This window comes from Pseudorca crassidens, chromosome 10 (assembly GCF_039906515.1).
Source record: "Pseudorca crassidens isolate mPseCra1 chromosome 10, mPseCra1.hap1, whole genome shotgun sequence".
In the NCBI taxonomy this organism is placed as follows: Eukaryota; Metazoa; Chordata; class Mammalia; order Artiodactyla; family Delphinidae; genus Pseudorca; species Pseudorca crassidens.
Genome location: NC_090305.1, coordinates 20461445 through 20481171, shown reverse-complemented (window position 1 = coordinate 20481171; position 19727 = coordinate 20461445). Strand labels below are relative to the sequence as shown.

The 19727-nt window shown below is 41.3% G+C and overlaps 1 protein-coding gene across 1 annotated transcript in view; it reads right to left on the bottom strand.

Annotated features, from left to right (window-relative positions):
• Positions 1 to 235: 235 nt before the first annotated feature.
• The window catches only part of SCGN (secretagogin, EF-hand calcium binding protein), a 37207-nt gene continuing 17715 nt past the window's right edge, over positions 236 to 19727 (bottom strand). Inside the window, exons 7-12 of the mRNA XM_067755788.1 lie at positions 13183 to 13238; positions 7653 to 7698; positions 7351 to 7410; positions 6669 to 6670; positions 5529 to 5595; positions 236 to 364 (exon numbers count right to left, since the gene is read on the bottom strand). Coding sequence (XP_067611889.1) covers positions 236 to 364; positions 5529 to 5595; positions 6669 to 6670; positions 7351 to 7410; positions 7653 to 7698; positions 13183 to 13238 — 360 coding nt within the window. The remainder of the gene's footprint in view (positions 365 to 5528; positions 5596 to 6668; positions 6671 to 7350; positions 7411 to 7652; positions 7699 to 13182; positions 13239 to 19727) is intronic.

Below are 19727 nucleotides of genomic sequence, written 5' to 3'. Positions count from 1 at the left end.
AAAGCCCAGGGTCAAGGGGAAAATAACACAGACCCTGCGTGGGGGGCTTCCAGTAAAGGCAGGAAAACACCAGGACATTAAAAAGAAGGCCCTCAGGTCCCTCCCCTTGCCCAAGAACACCACACCATTTGTTAGAAAGTTTGCCTACTGTGTCCCCAGTAGCAAAGCACAGATACAGTTTTACCAGCAGGAGCTCAGAAACACGCTAAGAGCCAAAGGCAAAGCGGTCTGGGGATTAGGGGTTGATTTTCAGCCCAAGACACAAAGCCAGCTCAGACTTCTGAATTTTTCCATCCTTATTCACATCGCAGTGACGCAAAAGAATCTCCCGGAACTTATCAAGGTCCACCCCGCTGATGCTGGGCTGAGGACAATAAAAATAACATGTCAGTAGGCAAGCCAATGGCAGTCCCACCCTTTCATGCCACCCTGCCTCCCCTCCGTGTTTGCTAAGCTTAGGGGACACCCTGCCTTCTGAGAGCCCCTCCCTGGAGACAGGCCACGAGGGGGTGATTCTGTCTCCTCATCCCACCAGATGTTGCCAAGGATGAGTTTTCTGCCAACAAGTTCATTTCTTAGCATGTCCCTTCAGGCAAAAGAATGTCTATTCCCACATCACTTCTCTGCAGTTCTAACAGAAAGCCGGCCTTTTTCTCAACCATAATAAAGATATTTTGCCTTAGAGCAGAGGATCGTCACCAAAATTCTGTCTCCCTACGCTGCTGAGAGAAGGCACATTTATTATCTCCCCGTGGGAGGTTTCTGTGCCTCTAGTTTTTAAAAGGGTTACAATGCATGAAAATCTAACTAAAGAATTATGTTGTTGAGCTAGATAGGCCCCATCACATTTATTCCAAGGGACTGTTTCAGGGGCTAAGAAGGAATTGTGAATCAGGTCAGCTAGGAAAATATTCTAAACTCAAAGGCCTGCAAAAGTGAGCAATGCCGGAGCTAAGTGATTCTCCCTCGGTTATTTTATTTAATCCTCGCGGTAACTTTGCAAAGTGAATGATTATGCCTCGTTTACAGATTAGGACGCGGAGGCTCAGAAAGAGCTGAGACATCTTGCGAAGCTAGAAAGTGGCAACAGCATTTTTGATCCCAAGTCTTTTGTCTCCAGTTAAGTGCTTATTTCACCAGTTCTCTCTGCTCTCAGGGCGAAATCGCTGGCCTAAGGAAGCTGTATGAATGGTGACGAATCTAAATTTAAAAGTCAGTGTCTGGAGAGAAAGGAAAAAATCATATTTCCAAACCCCTTGATTGTGGACTAGTTATGAGTGAGCAGCAGAGGCTCACTCTGCAGGATTTGATTTCAGGAACCCTTGGAAGCAGCCCTTATCACCCAACCCCACCCCAAGGTTTCCTCACTTCCGAAGAAAGCTCTAGAAAACCTGCAGTAGGAAACAAAACCTTTCATTCTGCAACTAGACAGCCATATTAAGACAAGCTAATTTGCAGTGTCCCACAGGGTAAATGACTGACACGAAATCTACCCCTGATAGCAGGTGTTAACAGAGCGAAGGAGGGGAGAGAACAGCAGGAACGGGGAGCCATACGGCAGAGCAAGAAGAAAAAACGCCGAAGCGGGGCAGGATTCTGGGAGATATCAGGAGGTGAAAGAGCCTGGGGCCAGAAGCTAAACTTGGCGAACTTCACTCCTCTGCCGAGAATCCCTGAGTGATTGGACTAAGAGGCTAACACGTAACACATTGTCAATAGGTTCTCTTGTCGGGGCTCTAGAAGATAGCTCCCTGGGTGTCAGTGCCAGGCAGGTATCGATGTGGCCTGAGGAGAAGGGGCCTAGAGGTCCTGAACACAGCAAGCTACACTCTGTGGCTCTGTATTACAGGCTCATTTGTTGTACGGTTACAAGTGGAGATATTTGGTTTTCAGTATCCTCAAACCACTTTTGCTAAATCCTTTCTGCAGCAAGTGACACCCTGCCCCAGGATCCTTTTAGTAAATTCTCACACTTAGAAAAGACTTGGGTGGTAGTCATGTACATACTAGCATATATCAATTTGCCAAGGCATTTATGCAATACCAAGCTATTCTAAGCTCTTTTTTTAATTTTTTCTAATTTGTTTCCTTTAAGTGAGTAGAAATATCTTAGGTTGTGTGCAGGCATGTGTTGGGGAGGCAGTTGTGGGTATGAATGTGGGTGTGTGTGTGTGTAAAGGAAGTTTCTTTGGATCTTTTGAGTTGTGGGTTTTGTGGGGGGTTTATTAATTAATTTATTTATTTTTGGCTGCATTGGGTCTTTTTTGCTGCACGCGGGCTTTTCTCTAGTTGCGGCAAGCGGGGGCTACTCCTCGTTGCGGTGGGTGTGCTTCTCATTGTGGTGGCTTCTCTTGTTGCGGAGCACGGGCTCTAGGCATGTGGGCTTCAGTAGTTGTGGCACGAGGGCTCAGTAGTTGTGGCTCGCAGGCTCTAGGGCGCAGGCTCAGTGTTTGTGGTGCATGGGCTTAGTTGCTCCGCAGCATGTGAGATCTTTCCGGACCAGGACTCAAACCCATGACCCCTGCATTGGCAGGCTAATTCCCAACCACTGCACCACCAGGGAAGCCCTTGAGTTATGTTTTTAGTGCTTGACAAATCACCAGGAGTCAGGAGGACTGAATGCCACTGCTAAAAAAAAATGCTTGGATCACAGAAGACAAATCATTTGAAACCACTGAGGGCTTCCATTTTAATAGCAAGTTGCCAATATAAATGTATGCAGGTTCCTGATCTAAGGCCTCTATGAGTCCCCTCTTGCCAACCATCTTCTTGTCAACAACAGAGAAAATCAGATGGTGTACCTAGCAGGGAAAAGAATAAACTTTTGGAGGCCTGGGGGCAGGACCTCTCATCATCTCCAGGCAGACACCCTGGTCATCTCTGGCATCCCTTTTATTTGGCTTCCAACATTTTTGTTCACATTGCTACTTCTTGGTGGGTGCTTGGAATCTTCGATGTCTTGCCTTCCCACTTTCTAGTTTAGGTTGTAGATTCTTGTGTTGATTTTCTTGCTGTGCTAAGTGAGCTACAAGCTTCCAAAGACTTGTGTAGAAATTATGGTGTCTGCTCCCTTAGGGACTTGCTACCTGATCACACTGTTGGAGGACAGCCTTGGGTAGCATTTTCCAGAGGTTAAAGAAAAGGATGGGTGTTCTGGTAACCAAATAATTTTGTTAACACAAATTTAACATATGCATCATATATGACTGTACAAGAATTAAAAGGCTATAAAATAAGCTTACTTCAGGGTTATTATTGCAAACATCGGGGATCCTGACCAGGACGGTATGTTTAGAAACTGAACCAGCTCCCTGCTGACCCCATGGCATGCTCTGATAGTTGCTTTTAAAATAAATCCCAGATACTAGTTTAATTGTCCTGTGGCCCTTTCTTATAAGATGAAAATAAAGAAAGAAGTCACAGGAGACGGCTCTACTTTATGAAGCTGAGAAATGTCAGATCCTCAGTGGTCTCAATGTCAGGGTCTCAATGACCCAGTGGTCATACTTCACTACATCTTTCAAATTGTATGTGAATATATATTTAAGCAACCTGGAAGACTAGAAAGATCCAATAAAGATAGGCACCCTCCATCATCTGGCTTCAGGGGAGAACATTAGTAACTAATTACTGTGTACATACTTTTTAGCTCAACAGATCAGCCTCCTATAAACTGCTTTTGTATTCCTGACTACAGTCTGACCCAATCCTTAGAAACCAGCTGTCTCAAATTGTCTGGTACTGACACGGAGAAGTGCTTTTTTTGTTGCCCCAGTAGCCCCACAGAAATAGAGGGACAAGGACAAAAGTGGTGGGGATCCTCTGATTTCCCATAGAGGTGATATAAGTCCATCAAAGAGTGAGGCGGATTTCTGCCTCCAGCTCAGGTTTTTAGATGGTCATGAATTTTTCCCTTTAATTTTCTCTAGAAAAATGTCTTCTCTGCTCCGTTGCTGGTTTAGGTTTTACTTCCATCATCTCCCATTAACCTTTGGAAGCCATTGCCAAACCCAGAGACAGTTGAAAGATAATTGAAAGGATCTGAAGCCTCTGGGCTCTACACTCAGGCAATCAGGGGCCCTGGCTCCACAGCAAAGAGGAGGCCACACAGCTCTGGAAAACAGGTTCCCCATCCCATTTATTCTCTCAAAAGCAAATTAAAACTTCAGTTAGGCAAGGCCTTCTGCTGTGCACCTTTAATGTCCCATAGATAATTGCTCACTTTCTATTGTAGAAGTCATTCTGGCATTAAATAGGTAATGAGTGAAATGGGATTTTAATTTAGCAAGCAGTGTGAAAGGCAATATCACACCAACGCCCAGCAACTATTCTGACTGTGCCAATGTTGGTGAAATCTCCAACAGGAGCACCACGTGAAGGGGACAAAGAAGTGGCAAGGGGCCAGTTGGGATGGGACTAATGAGAGTTAGGCATCCTGATAAGAGACATCTCATCCGTGCCTGCTTAACTGCAGTATGTAAACTTCCTGGAGATTTACACAAAAATCGGTATCTGGGCATTTTTCCACGGCAAAACTCCATAGTTGTTTTTTTTTTGTTTTTTTAACATCTTTATTGGGGTATAATTGCTTTACAATGGTGTGTTAGTTTCTGCTTTATAACAAAGTGAACCAGTTATACATATACGTATGTTCCCATATCTCTTCCCTCTTGCGTCTCCCTCCCTCCCCAAAACTCCATAGTTTTAATCAGATTTTTCAAAAAGGTCTGAGACTCCAAAAACCGTTACTAATTGTTGCTACTCAAATTTATTGCCATCTGGGCCAATCAGGAAATGACGATTATGTCCTATACAAACCTCAAAAGAAATCCCTAAGGATATGAGACTATGAAATTCAGTGTCTATACAGTCTCATAGAAAAACACCCACACAGGAGTTGGAAGGTATCTGTTTAACTGGATCGTGCAGCCAGTCAGTACAATTCATCAGGATCTCAAAGGAGATTGCTCTTTTAAACATTGTTTACCCTACGTGAAACAGCTCTGTGATGTAGATATGATCTAACTATCATCAGTCCCAATCACTGCCTTGCTAGGCGAAACAGCCATCTTAGGCTAGGTGTTAGAGCAGCCCCTTGGTGTTAAAAAAAAAAAAAAAAAAAAGAGAGAGAGAGAATCCCAAGTATGGGATTTATTACATGAAATTATAAGTTTTAGTTATTCTAATAACCAAGTCCACAGGAGAAGGACTTTCTGTAATCAAAAACTAAAGCAGCAAGATATATAGTGGCACTGTGCTCCTTTGGTAAAATAGATGACATTCAAATGATGGTAACAAGAAGCTTCTATGGGGGCTTCACTTAATTGAAACTACAAATGATCTTAAGAGAGAAGAGAGATTTTTTGGGCTTCAAAGTTTGAAAGCTCAAAGTTTGTTAAACAGACTACATCCCTAGATTTTCTCCAGCATTAATCTTTGGCCCTACTGATTCCCCAAAATAAACAGTGGAGTCAAAACGGCAACCCCAGTCCATGATGGGGCTGATCTACACAGCCTCGTGAAGTTACCTGGACAAGCTCCATCATGTCTTTGACAAACCCATCCACTTCTGGGCCTTCTAGGGCTCCAGTTTTACTCCGAAAAATAAAAGATCCAATCAACCAAATATCGTTTTCTTAAGTCAGAAAGCTTAAAGAATAAATTATACAAATAGACCAAATCTTTTGTGACTGCAAACAAGTTTGGAAACGGCATGTTCCAACTTATGGTCTCTGTGCAGGATGTGAACGCGCCACATAAATCAGAAGCACGCCCTGTAAATAACTCCCTCCATTTAACCAAATGGGAAGCAGTAGTTTTGAGTTCCTTGGCTCTTACAAATAGCATTACTATGACACGTACCGACTTTATTTGCTTCCCAAATACTAGGACTCAGTTCAGACTAGTGCTAATTGAACATCCACTGATCCTTTGAAGGCTAGATTGACATTTTTAAATTTTGCTTTATGATTTAGCAGTGATTTACTGAGTATCAAAACACATTTTAAATTCAAGAGAGACTAGATTGAGTGAGCATATTAGAATTACTGTATGGTTCATGCATAAAATCTTTTATTTTTTCTACCCATTTTATAAGAATGCCTATAAAATACAATACATATTAACATATTTCAGTTTCTTCTCTAAAGTTCCAGTTAATGATAAGTCATCCATTCTCCTCAAGTTTTTCTAATCCTGAACCTTTAACATATTATAAAAACTCATTCCCTTCGTGTATTTACCAGACACTGATACAGTACTTGCCATATGCCAGGAACTCCTCAAAAAGCTTACGAACATGAATTCATTTAATTCTCATATAACAAGCCCATGAGGTAGGTATTATCATTATCCCCATCACCCTAATTTTATAGATAAGGAAAATGAGGCACAGGGAGGTTAAGAAATTGGCACAGGGAAGTTAAGAAATTTGCCCAAGGTCACACAGCTCATGAGCCGTGATTCAAACCCAGGTAATTGGTCACAGAGTCCTATATACTTAAACAGTTTGCTAGACTGCCTCTTCCAGGTGATTTTCTTTTCTGCTCAGCATATGACACACAGATATCCAGTCTGATTAGTTTCAGGATCTCTTATGACCTTTCTCAACTTTCTTTTTGTTTTCCTTGCTCCGTGCATTATCCCACCTTGTCCTGAAGAAATTCAACCTCTTTGCCATACTTCCTTCTTTAGAATTATTATTTTCTCCCCTCTAAAGAAGGACCAAATAATAGTCTTATAAGAGAAATAGATTTTGTGCCAAAGATGTCTGACTTCCCCCTATTTCTTTAGGTTGGTTGTGGTTTTTTTTATTTGACTGTTTGCTTTTGTGTTTGAGCATACTATGATAGATAGAGACCAAGAAGGAGAAACTTTCTTTTAGCTTGATTACAAGGAGCAAAAAAATAATAGGGCTTCCCTGGTGGTGCAGTGGTTGAGAGTCTGCCTGCCGATGCAGGAGACACGGGTTCGTGCCCCGGTCCTGGAAGATCCCATATGCCGCGGAGTGGCTGGGCCCGTGAGCCATGGCCGCTGAACCTGCGCGTCCGGAGCCTGTGCTCCTCAACGGGAGAGGCCACGACAGGGAGAGGCCCGCGTACCGCAAAAATAATAATAATAATAATGTTATTTTATTCTCTTCTCCACCATAAGTACTACTCCTATGTCTGTTTTTACTTAGTTCTCAGAAGTTTCATAGAGAAGCTGGGTACCTTGACATAGCAACACACACGTGCGATTGCTGTTCGTTATATAAGTTTAGGGTCTGTAAGTAGGATGACCCCACATAAGGGCTAAAAAAGCTTCCTACCTAAAGATGACCAGCACAATATATTGAAAAGGCACACTTACGACATCATAGTGAGCAAAGATTTTCTCAAAGTCCCTCTTTCTTTCTTCAGTGGAACAAGCCTGTATATGGAGAAAGCATCATGTCAATCAGCAGTGTGAAACTTGTACAATTCTTCCACGGTCTTAGACAACTTTTATAAACTTTGAGTCAACAGTTCCTCATCCCTTAATTCTGACACTGAGCCTTATCAGTCTCTAGATAAAGTAAAGGCAATACAATTAGATACCTTTCTTCCCTCCCTCTCAAATCTGTAGAGCAACATGAATGATACAAATCCACCTAGAGAAATGCCACCACTTACATCCATTTTAAATTGGAGAAGGAAGTTTTCCTGAAGAGCCAGAATCCTAAATGGGGGGAAAAAAATTCAAAAAACGTTATCCACATGATGATCTATCACCTCTCATTTACAAGTAGATTTATAACTCTGGTGTGAGGAAAAGGGCAGGCAACTTCCAGGTTATTCTGCAGAATAGGGTAGGTGCTTAAAAAATAGGAATTTGTACACTATAAAAACAAATAAAGACGGGAAGGACTTTCACAAGGATTAGTAGTCACCATAGACAGACATATAAAAATTCCAGCAAGGTTGCAGGTACACGATCAATATGCAAAATTCAGTTGCATTTCGATATACTAGTAATGGCCAATCCAAAAAAGAAATTAGGAAAACCATTCCAGGGCTTCCCTGGTGGCGCAGTGGTTGAGAGTCCGCCTGCCGATTCAGGGGACGCGGGTCCGTGCCCCGGTCTGGGAAGATCCCACATGCCGCGGAGCGGCTGGGCCCGTGAGCCATGGCCGCTGAGCCTGCGTGTCCGGAGCCTGTGCTCCGCAACGGGAGAGACCACAACAGTGAAAGGCCCGCGTACCGGAAAAAAAAAAAAAAAAAAAAAAACATTCCATTTACAACAGTATCAAAAAGAATAAAATACTTAGGAATAAATATGGCAAAAGAGACCTAAGACTTATAGACTGAAAACTATAAAACGATGTTGAAGAAAAACAAAGAAGAATTAAATAATAGTATTAAGGACATCCAGTGATCATGAGTTAGAAGACTTAATATTTTTAAGATGGCAGTGCTCCTCAAATTTACCTACAGATCCAACACAATTCCTATAAAAATCCCAGTTGCCTGTTTTTGCAGAAATTGGTAATCTGATAATTGATGATCTGCAATTAATGTGGAAATGCAAGGGCTTCAGAATAGCCATATCTATACTTTTTAAAAGGGTAAATTACATAGCATATAAATTATACTCAATAAAAAATGATGTATTTCTCTTTCCTGCATAACTACAATTATACTTCAGTGGAATAGAATCAGTTTCAAAAGACTGAAGCATTGGATTTGTGTCGACTTTATAATCATGGGTATATAGAGAGAAAGGCAGAAAAAAATATCATACAACAATTTGGAAAGTTTTACTCCTTTGGATGCCCAGGGTAGAGAGAATTAAGTTGAGCCAAATAGAGGGTAGAATACCCTGAGACCCTGCAAGGAATACTGTCCTCATCTCTCTGCTGGTACCAAGCCGTCTAAAGTATGTTGCCAGTCAGAGGACATATACTCTAGAGGTGATTGTCTAGGAGTAATCGGGCTACATTTCACTACTGGGGGCAGAGAAGGAAGATTCCCATGTGTAAATGTTTTAAGACCTTTTTGTCATTGAATTAGTTTCTTATTGCTGCTATAACAAATTACCACCAACTTAGTGGCTTAAAACAACACAAATTAATATCTTATAGTACTGGAACTCAGAAGTCTGAAATGGATTTCACTGGTGTTTCAGGGTGTTGACAGGGCTGTATTCCTTATGGAGGCTCTAGGGGGGAATCTGTTTTCCTGCCCTTTTCAGCTTCTAGAAGCTGCCTGCATTCTTTGGCTTGTGGCCCCTTCCTTTGCTTCAAAGCCAGCAATATAACATCTTCAAATTTCTCTGTGATTCTGATCTTCTGCCTCCTCCTTCCATGTTTAAGGGACCCTTGTCATCACACTGCACCTACCCAGGTACTCCAGAATGATCTCTTTATTTTAAGGTTTTTAATTAGCAACCTTAATTCTATCTGCAACCTTAGTTACCTTTGCCATATAACATAAAATATTCACTGGTCCTGGGAATTAGGACATGCACATCTTTGTTCTACTTACCCCAATTGTCATTTTCAAATTCCATAGCAAATTGGTTTTAAAATAATGTAGTAACTGTCTTATTGCTTTGCATCTCTGCTCAATGCCACTTAACCCTTTCTTCAGTCCAGAACTATTCACTGAATCCTCCCATGTACCTAACACTCTGCTGCGTGAGAAGCTATTCAGGAGATTAAGGCATAGTCCCTACCAGCTAGGCAGGACTATAGTAGAGGGTGTTTGTGAATCTGCAGGGGAGCATTTTGTTTATCACAGGGATAGAATGGCCGTGACTCATGCTCTGCTTCACTGTCCAGTGTACAATTGCCATCCAGCCTGACCCTGAGGAACCTGGTATTATAGTTGCTCCCTCTAAGGGTTCTATCCATGTATTCTTTTTTTTTTTAACATCTTTATTAGAGTATAATTGCTTTACAATGGTGTGTCAGTTTCTGCTTTATAACAAAGTGAATCAGTTATACATATACATATGTCCCCATATCTCTTCCCTCTTGCATCTCTCTCCCTCCCACCCTCCCTATCCCACCCCTCTAGGTGGTCACAAAGCACCGAGCTGATCTCCCTGTGCTATGTGACTGCTTCTCACACATTTGATAGTATATATAAGTCCATGCCACTCTCTCACTTCATCCCAGCTTACCCTTCCCCCTTCCCGTGTCCTCAAGTCCATTCTCTACGTCTGCGTTTTTATTCCTGTCCTGCCCCTAGGTTCTTCAGAACCTTTTTTTTTTTTTTTAGATTCCATATATATGTGTTAGCATATGGTATTTACTTTTCTCTTTCTGACTTACTTCACTCTGTATGACGCTCTCTAGGTCCATCCACCTCACTACAAATAACTCAGTTTCGTTCCTTTTTGTGGCTGAGTAATATTCCATTGTATATATGTGCCACATCTTCTTTATCCATTCATCTGTCGATGGACACGTAGGTTGCTTCCATGTCCTGGCTATTGTAAATAGAGCTGCAGTGAACAGTTTGGTACATGACTCTTTTTGAATTGTGGTTTTCTCAGGGTATATGCCCCGTAGCGGGATTGCTGGATCATATGGTAGTTCTATTTTTAGTTTTTTAAGGACTCCATACTGTTCTCCATAGTGGCTGTATCAATTTACATTCCCACCAACAGTGCAAGAGGGTTCCCTTCTCTCCACACCCTCTCCAGCATTTATTGTTTGTAGATGTTTTGATGATGGCCATTCTGACCGGTGTGAGGTGATACCTCATTGTAGTTTTGATTTGCATTTCTCTAATGATTAATGATGTTGAGCATTCTTTCATGTGTTTGTTGGCAATCTATATCTTCTTTGGAGAAATGTCTATTCAGGTCTTCTACCCATTTTTGGATTGGGTTGTTTGTTTTTTTGGTATCGAGCTGCATGAGTTGCTTGTATATTTTGGAGATTAATCCTTTGTCATTGCTTCATTTGCAAATATTTCTCCCATTCTGAGGGTTGTCTTTTCGTCTTGTTTATGGTTTCCTTTGCTGTGCAAAAGCTTTTAAGTTTCATTAGGTCCCATTTGTTTATTTTTTATTTTATTTCCATTTCTCTAGGAGGTGGGTCAAAAAGGATCTTGCTGTGATTTATGTCGTAGAGTGTTCTATGTTTTCCTCTAAGAGTTTAATGGTGTCTGGCCTTAAATTTAGGTCTCTAATCCATTTTGAGTTTATTTTTGTGTATGGTGTTAGGAAGTGTTCTAATTTCATTCTTTTATATGTAGCTGTCCAGTTTTCCCAGCACCACTTATTGAAGAGACTGTCTTCTCTCCCTTGTATCCTTGCCTCCTTTGTCATAGATTAGTTGACAATCGGTGCCTGGGTTTATCTCTGGGCTTTCTATCCTGATCCATTGATCTATATTTCTGTTTTTGTGCCAGTACTATATTGTCTTGATTACTGTAGCTTTGTAGTATAGTCTGAAGTCAGGGAGTCTGATTCCTCCAGCTCCGTTTTTTTCCCTCAAGACCACTTTGGCTATTCAGGGTCTTTTGTGTCTCCATACAAATTTTAAAATTTTTTTGTTCCAGTTCCGTAAACAATGCCATTTGTAATTTGATAGGGATTGCATTGAATCTGTAGATTGCTTTGGGTAATATAGTCATTTTCACAATATTGATTCTTCCAATCCAAGAACATGGTATATTTCTCCATCTGTTTGTATCATCTTTAATTTCTTTCATTAGTGTCTTATAGTTTTCTGCATACAGGTCTTTTGTCTCCCTAGGTAGGTTTATTCCTAGGTATTTTACTCTTTTTGTTGCAGTGGTAAATGGGAATGTTTCCTTAATTTCTCTTTCAGATTTTTCATCATTAGTATATAGGAATGCAAGAGATTTCTGCGCATTAATTTTGTATCCTGCAACTTTACCAAATTCATTGATTAGGTCTAGTAGTTTTCTGGTGGCATCTTTAGGATTCTTTATGTATAGTATCCTGTCATCTGCAAACAGTGACAGCTTTACTTCTTATTTTCCAATTTGGATTCCTTTTGTTTCTTTTTCTTCTGTGATTGCTGTGGCTAAAACTTCCAAAACTATGTTGAATGACAGTGGTGAGAGTGGGCAACCTTGTCTTGTTCCTGATCTTAGTGGAAATGGTTTCATTTTTTCACCATTGAGGATGATGTTGGCTGTGGGTTTGTCATATATGGCCTTTATTATGTTGAGGAAAGTTCCCTGTATGCCTACTCTCTGGAGGGTTTTTATCATAAATGGGTGTTGAATTTTGTTGAAAGCTTTCTCTGCATCTATTGAGATGATCATATGGTTTCTCTCCTTCAATTTGTTAACATGGTTTATCACATTGATTGATTTGCATATATTGAAGTATCCTTGCATTCCTGGAATAATCCCCACTTGATCCTGGTGTATGATCCTTTTAATGTGCTGTTGGATTCTGTTTGCTAGTATTTTGTTGAGGATTTTTGCATGTATGTTCATCAGTGATATTGGTCTGTAGTTTTCTTTCTTTGTGACATCTTCGTCTGGTTTTGGTATCAGATTGATGGTGGCCTCGTAGAATGAGTTTGGGAGTGTTCCTCCCTTATCCATGTATTCTTGATCCAATGATTTCAACTCTCTATCTGCTCAGAATCTCTTTTTACCTTTTTGTGGACAATCAGAGGTTGTTTTGTGTTCGGCTAGACTTGACAGAAACATGCTGACATCATCATGTGTCACCACAATACCAGCCTCACAGAGAGCACTTTTGCAGATACTGGACCTCTTCTGCTGTCATCCTCCCCTCTTCCACTTCTAACCTGCAGACACTTGGCGCCCCACGGAGGATACACCAACACTCAGAGACCACAGGGTGCAGCTGTGAGTCTGATTCTGTTGTTATCTGTCCTGAACTAACGATTCAGTATTCTCAGAACCATTGAATGGGATTCAGGACTTTTTTTTGTTATGGGACACTTATGTAGGACCAAGAATGTCTGGCCTTTGAGGGCAGGGCTGGCCCATTTATAAAATATTTTGAAAATGTTGTGCATTGTGCTTTTCTGGGGAGAAGTGCTTTTATGATCTTCACAAAGATATCTGTTACCCCTAAAGATTCACCTATTCTTTAAGACTTCAGCTGAGACTTGATCTCTGCCTTTCAAAAAGAAGTGTATGGTGTCAGCAAACCCCTAGGAACATGTTTCTGAATCTATGACACCATTTTCACACTACTCACCTTGCCAAGTCATTAAGATCCAACCGGCCATCATTATTTTTGTCAAAGATCTTCATCTGGAATGCAGAAGGGGAAAGGAGTGTAAGAAATACTTGCAATGGGAATTTATTTTAGAAGTCGTTAAAGTGCTTTTCTGTTTTGCTCTTCTGGTTATATATTTGTCTAAATTGGCTGAGGTTGACTCATATCATAGAGTACTCTCTGTAGAGTATAGAAGAAATAGTTTTCCATGAAGGCAAAAGTAGCTGAGGAGGATATGATGTAGGAGAAAGGCTGCCTTGTGTAGGCCTCAGGGGATTGTAGGAAGGAAAAGAGAGAGAGAAGCAGAGATGGCAGAGTAAAGTAGATGTGTGACCTAGCTCTGCTGGAAGGGGATCTGGAGGGAGAGGAGAACTAGCTAAGGAAGGACAACTTTGAGCGGACAGAGTTGCTGGGGCTTAGCTTTCCTGGGACCCTCTGAGCACCCAAGGGTTTGGAGGCTGAGTCAAGGACCAGTGGACCTTCTATGGGGCTAGCTGCGTATGAGGTGATGCTGGAACAGAGGGTGGGGGTGGATCACTGAGTCAGCAAGCTGGAAGGAGGATATGGCAGAGAATTAGTGGTCTGCATCCAGCAAGAGTTAGAGGATGGCTTCAACCATGAATGTCAGCCAAGTAGCAGCAACTGTGTGTTCAACAGGCGTCACCATGGAAACCAGAGCATTGCGCCTTGGGACCTCGACTCCTCCCCTTCACCATGAGGTCCAATAAGCTGCTTTTTCTCTCCTTACCCAGCTTGATGACATTTTTAGAGAAGGGTCTTGGTTGGATCCAGAGGACAGAGAAATCTAAGAGACTGAGCTTTTCCTTTGGCAGAGACTTAGCCTTATTCAAAGAGGCTGTTTGAATTTATTAGATCAGGCTAAATTTTTTTTTTAACATCTTTATTGGAGTATAATTGCTTTACAGTGGTGTGTTAGTTTCTGCTTTATAACAAAGTAAATCAGCTATACATATACATATATCCCCATATCTCCTCCCTCTTGCGTAGATCAGACAAAGTTTTAAACAAGATATAAGAGGTTTGTTCTTAGAAAGCTAGATTATCTTGAGTTTTAAGCAAATAGTAGCTCAGCTTGAAAGACATGGGCCCATCTTTATTGCTGTGCAAACTTACACAGCACGTGTAAGGGGGAAAAGCCCTTTGCTCAAAATTGGCTCAAGGAAGAACTGAACACTAATGTGTAAATTATGCTTCTGCCCATCAGAAAATTGGTTATGTGGTTCACGTAAGAATCAGAATCAGAAAAAAAAATCACTTGCTTAATTTTACTACCCCTGTGTGTGTACACATGGGGGTGATTAATACACATATTCCCGTGTGTCTACTCTTCTAGTTGACTGGGACATCTTTGACTACAAGAAATACACATAACAAGGGAAGCTTGAGACATGCCTATTGCACCAGACCAGAAATCAGACCTCTTGTCACATTAGTAAAGTCATATGATCTCTTTGGGTGCAGCTTCTCCAGCTATAACTGTGCCCATGATTTTAACTCTCCTTATCAGAAGAACCCTATTTTCAAATGAAATTCTGCAGGGTGCTTGAATGTGTAAAGCAAAGAAATGGAGCTGTACAAGTAGTGGGTGGAAGTGGGCTGGAGCTTTGTCCTCTAGGTTCCCTCTCAATCCTGAAGTGTTGCCTCTGAACCCAACAGTCCAATAACCACTGACCGAATTAGGGCCCAGAGTGCATCCAGCTCTGAAAATTAATGATTTCATGACTTTGTCAAAGCACTTGAAGGGGAGTAAGATTGATGCTGAGCACTTTTCCTGGTAAAGTCAGCAAACAGAGTCCTTCAGAGCAGGTTCCAGTGTGGCTAATGGGAGGACTGAGTTCTTGGGAAGACTGGGTTCTTAGGTATCCAGGGACCTCAGTGGCACCTGTCCTTGCACTTCACCCCTGAGTAATTGATGGTCAGCATCTCCTCAAAGGATGCTGTTTGACTACTGAACGGTGGTGTTCAGAACACCCAAATTACATGCACCACAGCACTGTTTCATATGCAAGTTCACTGCAACCGCCACGAGGGTATCTTCCACCAGAAGCCATCAGTAGAGTAGTAACTGGTTGCTAATCCAGGTATATGAATTTACCAGGATTTTCTTCCTCCCAAAACTTGATTATGAAAAAGAAAAAGCCTCAGAAAATGACCGGTTTCTAAGAGGGAGGGAAGAGTAGGCTCCTAATAGTTCATGATCTCAGTAACTGAGAAAGTTGTTTGTAAACAGGTCCGTACTAACTCACGGAAGTTACTAACGACCTTTGATGAATTTTGAATGTTTGGCAATTTGGGGTGGGGGGGGTGGGCATAATGGCTTCTTAATTTTTTAAACTCTAATAGTGACCATTTGTAGAGCAGCCAAAACTTTATGTTATTTCATTTAATTATCACCACATTCTCTGAAGGTAAGAAAGAGCTGCATGCCACACACGCAAGAAACTGGAATGAAGAAAGATTGATTTGTCTAAGAAAGGAGCAAGCTTTGAATCCAAGCATATCTGTCACCAGAGCTCTAGAGCTCTTCCCATAAACCAGGCTCTTAGCTTTATAGAGTCTGGGTAGCTTATAGTTAATGTAGTTTGCTTCATGGTTGGTTATGAAATAAAACATCTGGTGCTATAGATTATGCCAGAGATGTGGTGTTTACCTTTTCTAATTGCCCTTCTTTCCCTGGGAAAGCAAAAAAAGATTCTATTTATGTGAGTTTCCCTCTGACCTTAGTGGTCACGTGGTCATGGCACAGGTCCCTCCTGGAGGGCTGTGGTGACTCACGGTGCTGGCAGTGGGGACAAGATTCCATTCTGAAGGGCTGATTGTTGAAAAGTTGTGAAGGGCCCTTAACCACTGTTCTCCCTTCTGCCGCTGCCTTTTCCAAGATTGAACATCCACACATTTTTGAGTACTAAGTACATGAAAGGTTCTATAAGGTCTCCTGGAAATGGAACACAGTGACTTACTGACAAACTCCTTAAAATTCTGTAGATCTATGGTTCCCCTCAAGAGACCCCTCAGAGACTGTAGATCGACCCAGCATTCTCCTTAGATTGAATAATAGGTTTACCTTAATTTTTCGATTACTTAAAGATGGCATGGTGATTGTGAAATGCAAATTCATTTAAAACCATTACTGGGTTCATATCGGGTTGGCCAAAAAGTTCATTCAGGTTTTTCCATGACATCTTACAGAAAAACCTGAACGAACTTTGTGGCCAACCCAAATAGTAACTTCTTACCAGAAACAGTAGATCCAAAGTATGACTGTTGTCATGTGGTGGGAGAGGCAGTCCATGAATTTTTTAAACAATTGATAATTTGAGATGCGGTGCAAGGTCAAAATTATGCAGATAGTTCAGCAGAGTGAAGAGTACAAAGTATAAGTCCTTCCTGTCCCTGTTGTAAAGGTAACTACCATTCACAGGACTGTGTATCCTTCCAGAAACTTTTTAAACATTTTAATATGTCCATCTTTATTTTTTTGGACAAATAGGACCCCATTCTATGTATTATTTTCCAACTTGCATTTTTTCATTAAGCAGTATTCTTAGAAATCACTCCTTATCGGTTATCTTTTTTTTTTTTTTTACTTAAAAAGAGTTCCTCATTCTTAAAAAGTCTGGAAATTGTTGCCATACACAATCTCAAAAAGGATTTTGAGGGCCCCCCCATATTACTGAATCAACAATTGTATGTTGAATAAGTACCATGTGTCTGACAACACGTGAGGGACTGTGAGAGATTCTCAGAAATCATTAAGGTGGTACAGGCTTTTAGGAGCTTACAGTGTAATTGGAGAGGCAAAAATGAATATCTGAAGTAAGATTCAACATTATCTCCATGACCACTGAGTCAAAGAAACAGAACAATGTGTTAGAATATTGACAAACACTGAGAGAGGAGATGGGACTTCAGATAAATCTTGAAGGAGGGGCAACTTGAAAGGTATGGTTCACATCCACTGGGGTGAGGAAGATCACCAATGGAACAGGACTGTGGGGGAAGGTCAGAATGTCAGTTCTGGACATGCTAAGTTTGAGAGGCTTATTGGGCATCCAAGTGGAGACACACATCCAAGTATATGCAGGCAGCTCAGAGAAGTGCTCTGAGTCAGAGATATAAATTGGAGGCAGTCACCTTTAGTTAGTATTTAAAACCATCAGACTGGTTGAGATCAACGGTAGAGTGAGGGTGGACGTGGAATAGAAGAGATTTCAAGACAGCCTGGTGGCAGAGGGGGGGATAAATTGGGAGATTGGGACTGACATATACACACTACTATATAAAAAATAGATAACTAATAAGAACCTACTATATAGCACAGGGAACTCTACTCAATACTCTATAATGGCCTATATGGGAAAAGAATCTTAAAAAAGAGTGGATATATGTATACGTATAACGGATTCACTTTGCTGTACACCTGAAACTAACACAGCATTGTAAATCAACTAGACTCCAATAAAAGTTAAATTAAAAAAGAAACAAAGCACAGACATGTCTCAGATTGGCCTGGATCAGAGACCTAGGGGGAAGGAAGCAGGTGCTTTAATCCAGGCATGAAGGGATGAGAGCTGGGACCAGGGTAGAGGCTGGGGGTATTCTCTTTGCCTGCCACATTCTCAGATTTTATTTTATTGTTTTACAGTAGTTCAAGTTCCATGCTCTAATTAGGGACATGCGCTTAGTATCTCCCACATGTATTAGCTTACATTTTACAAAGCTCAGTATTACCAAATAATATTCTATTCAGACAGCTAATCTTTCCCCCTGCCAGGTGTTGGCAGCCTCTCTTAATTAGATGTCATAATTGGATTTTGTTAATAGTTTCCTTCCTTGTACAGAACATTAATTACGAGTTTACACGAGACAAGGTCTGCAGACCTCAGCTTTTCTCTTCTGATTGGATGTTCTGCCTTGACTTGTTGATTGTTATGTTTCAGACAGCTTTCAAGTGTGCCAATCCTTATTTGGGTCAATTTGAATTCATTAGTAGGTTACATCTCTTAAGTGAAGCATTTGATGCTAAACCTCAGAACCAAATCTTTAATGCAGTGCTGCTGTGACTGTGTCCATTGCTCATCAAAAAGCCATTAAAGCAGCCTTAAAGTGATTTCACACTTGGTGTATCACTTAGAGCTCGGATCCTAGAAGGTTTTTCTCAGAATGTTGAGTTTCTAAAAGTCAGTATACCCAGAAGTCTCTAAGGAAGTGTAAAGAGTCTTTAAAAAAACAAACAAACTGTAGTCCAGTTCCCATATCTGTTCATTGGAAAAGTATAAGTCGCCTTTACAATTTAAGACCACTCGGATTCCCCTCAGCTACTTCACAGGACTCTAAGCTTCTGGATCCAAGCTCAAAGCCATCAGAGGTGTACATTGCCATTTCTTTTTTCATTTCATAGGTTTTCTTCAGCTCAGGGCATTCCATTGTAAGAGCTGCCAGCCTGAGGTTTCTTAAATGTAAACCGTAGAGCTGTGGAGAGAAGCGCTCTGGGCAACTAGGGCTGCGGGGCTGATGCATGATGTGCAAAATTTCTTTTCAGCCCAGTACTGACTTTCTAAGCAGTCTACACTTCTCCTCCCTGCCTTCTCCTGCCCCTTATAATGGGATGTTTGACTGATGTGACCCCTGGGGCTTTATGCAGCCACAATTCACTCTTCTTCTCTTTCTCCCTTCCCCAGTTTAATCAGTGTTCCTCTTTTCTCCAGAACAATTTTGTGGAACCCTTTCTTGTTTCTTTCATTAATTTGCTTCCATTTTGGCGTTTAAGAAGTTGTCAATTCTTAGGAGTATTTAGGGACTTCATGAGGAGAAAAATCCATTTTTCTGGGTAATAAATTCTGTTGTGGCTGTCAGAGCTCCTGTATTATCTTATCTTTAAAAATACTGAGAGAGGGGCTTCCCCGGTGGCGCAGTGGTTGAGAGTCTGCCTGCCGATGCAGGGGACGCGGGTTCGTGCCCCGGTCTGGGAAGATCCCACATGCCGCGGAGCGGCTGGGCCCGTGAGCCATGGCCGCTGAGCCTGCGCGTCCGGAGCCTGTGCTCTGCGGCGGGAGAGGCCACAACAGTGAGAGGCCTGCGTACCGCAAAAAAAAAAAAAAAAAAATACTAAGAGAATCCTAATCTCCTAACATGGCTTTGTCCTCACCTTGCTCTTCACTTTATTCATAGGGATTTGTGTCTCTTCTTGATCTCATAGAGCTCAGCCCTCCCTCTTTTGAAAGTTTTCATTTTAATAATTTGACATTTAGACTTTCAGATGTGAATGTTATGGTTTGAATACAGTTTGAAGCTGGATTTGGGTCTGAATTTCCACTCCGTCCTTATCGTCTCTGACCTGTAATCCTCAGTTTTTTCATTTACAAAATAGGGGTTTAAAAATACTTATTTCATAAGGTTCATGTGAGAATCATAAGATGTTTGAAAAGTGCTTCACACAGGGCCCAGCACAGAAGGAACTCTCAATTATTAGGATTAAAATATTTAATACTAGAGCAAACACT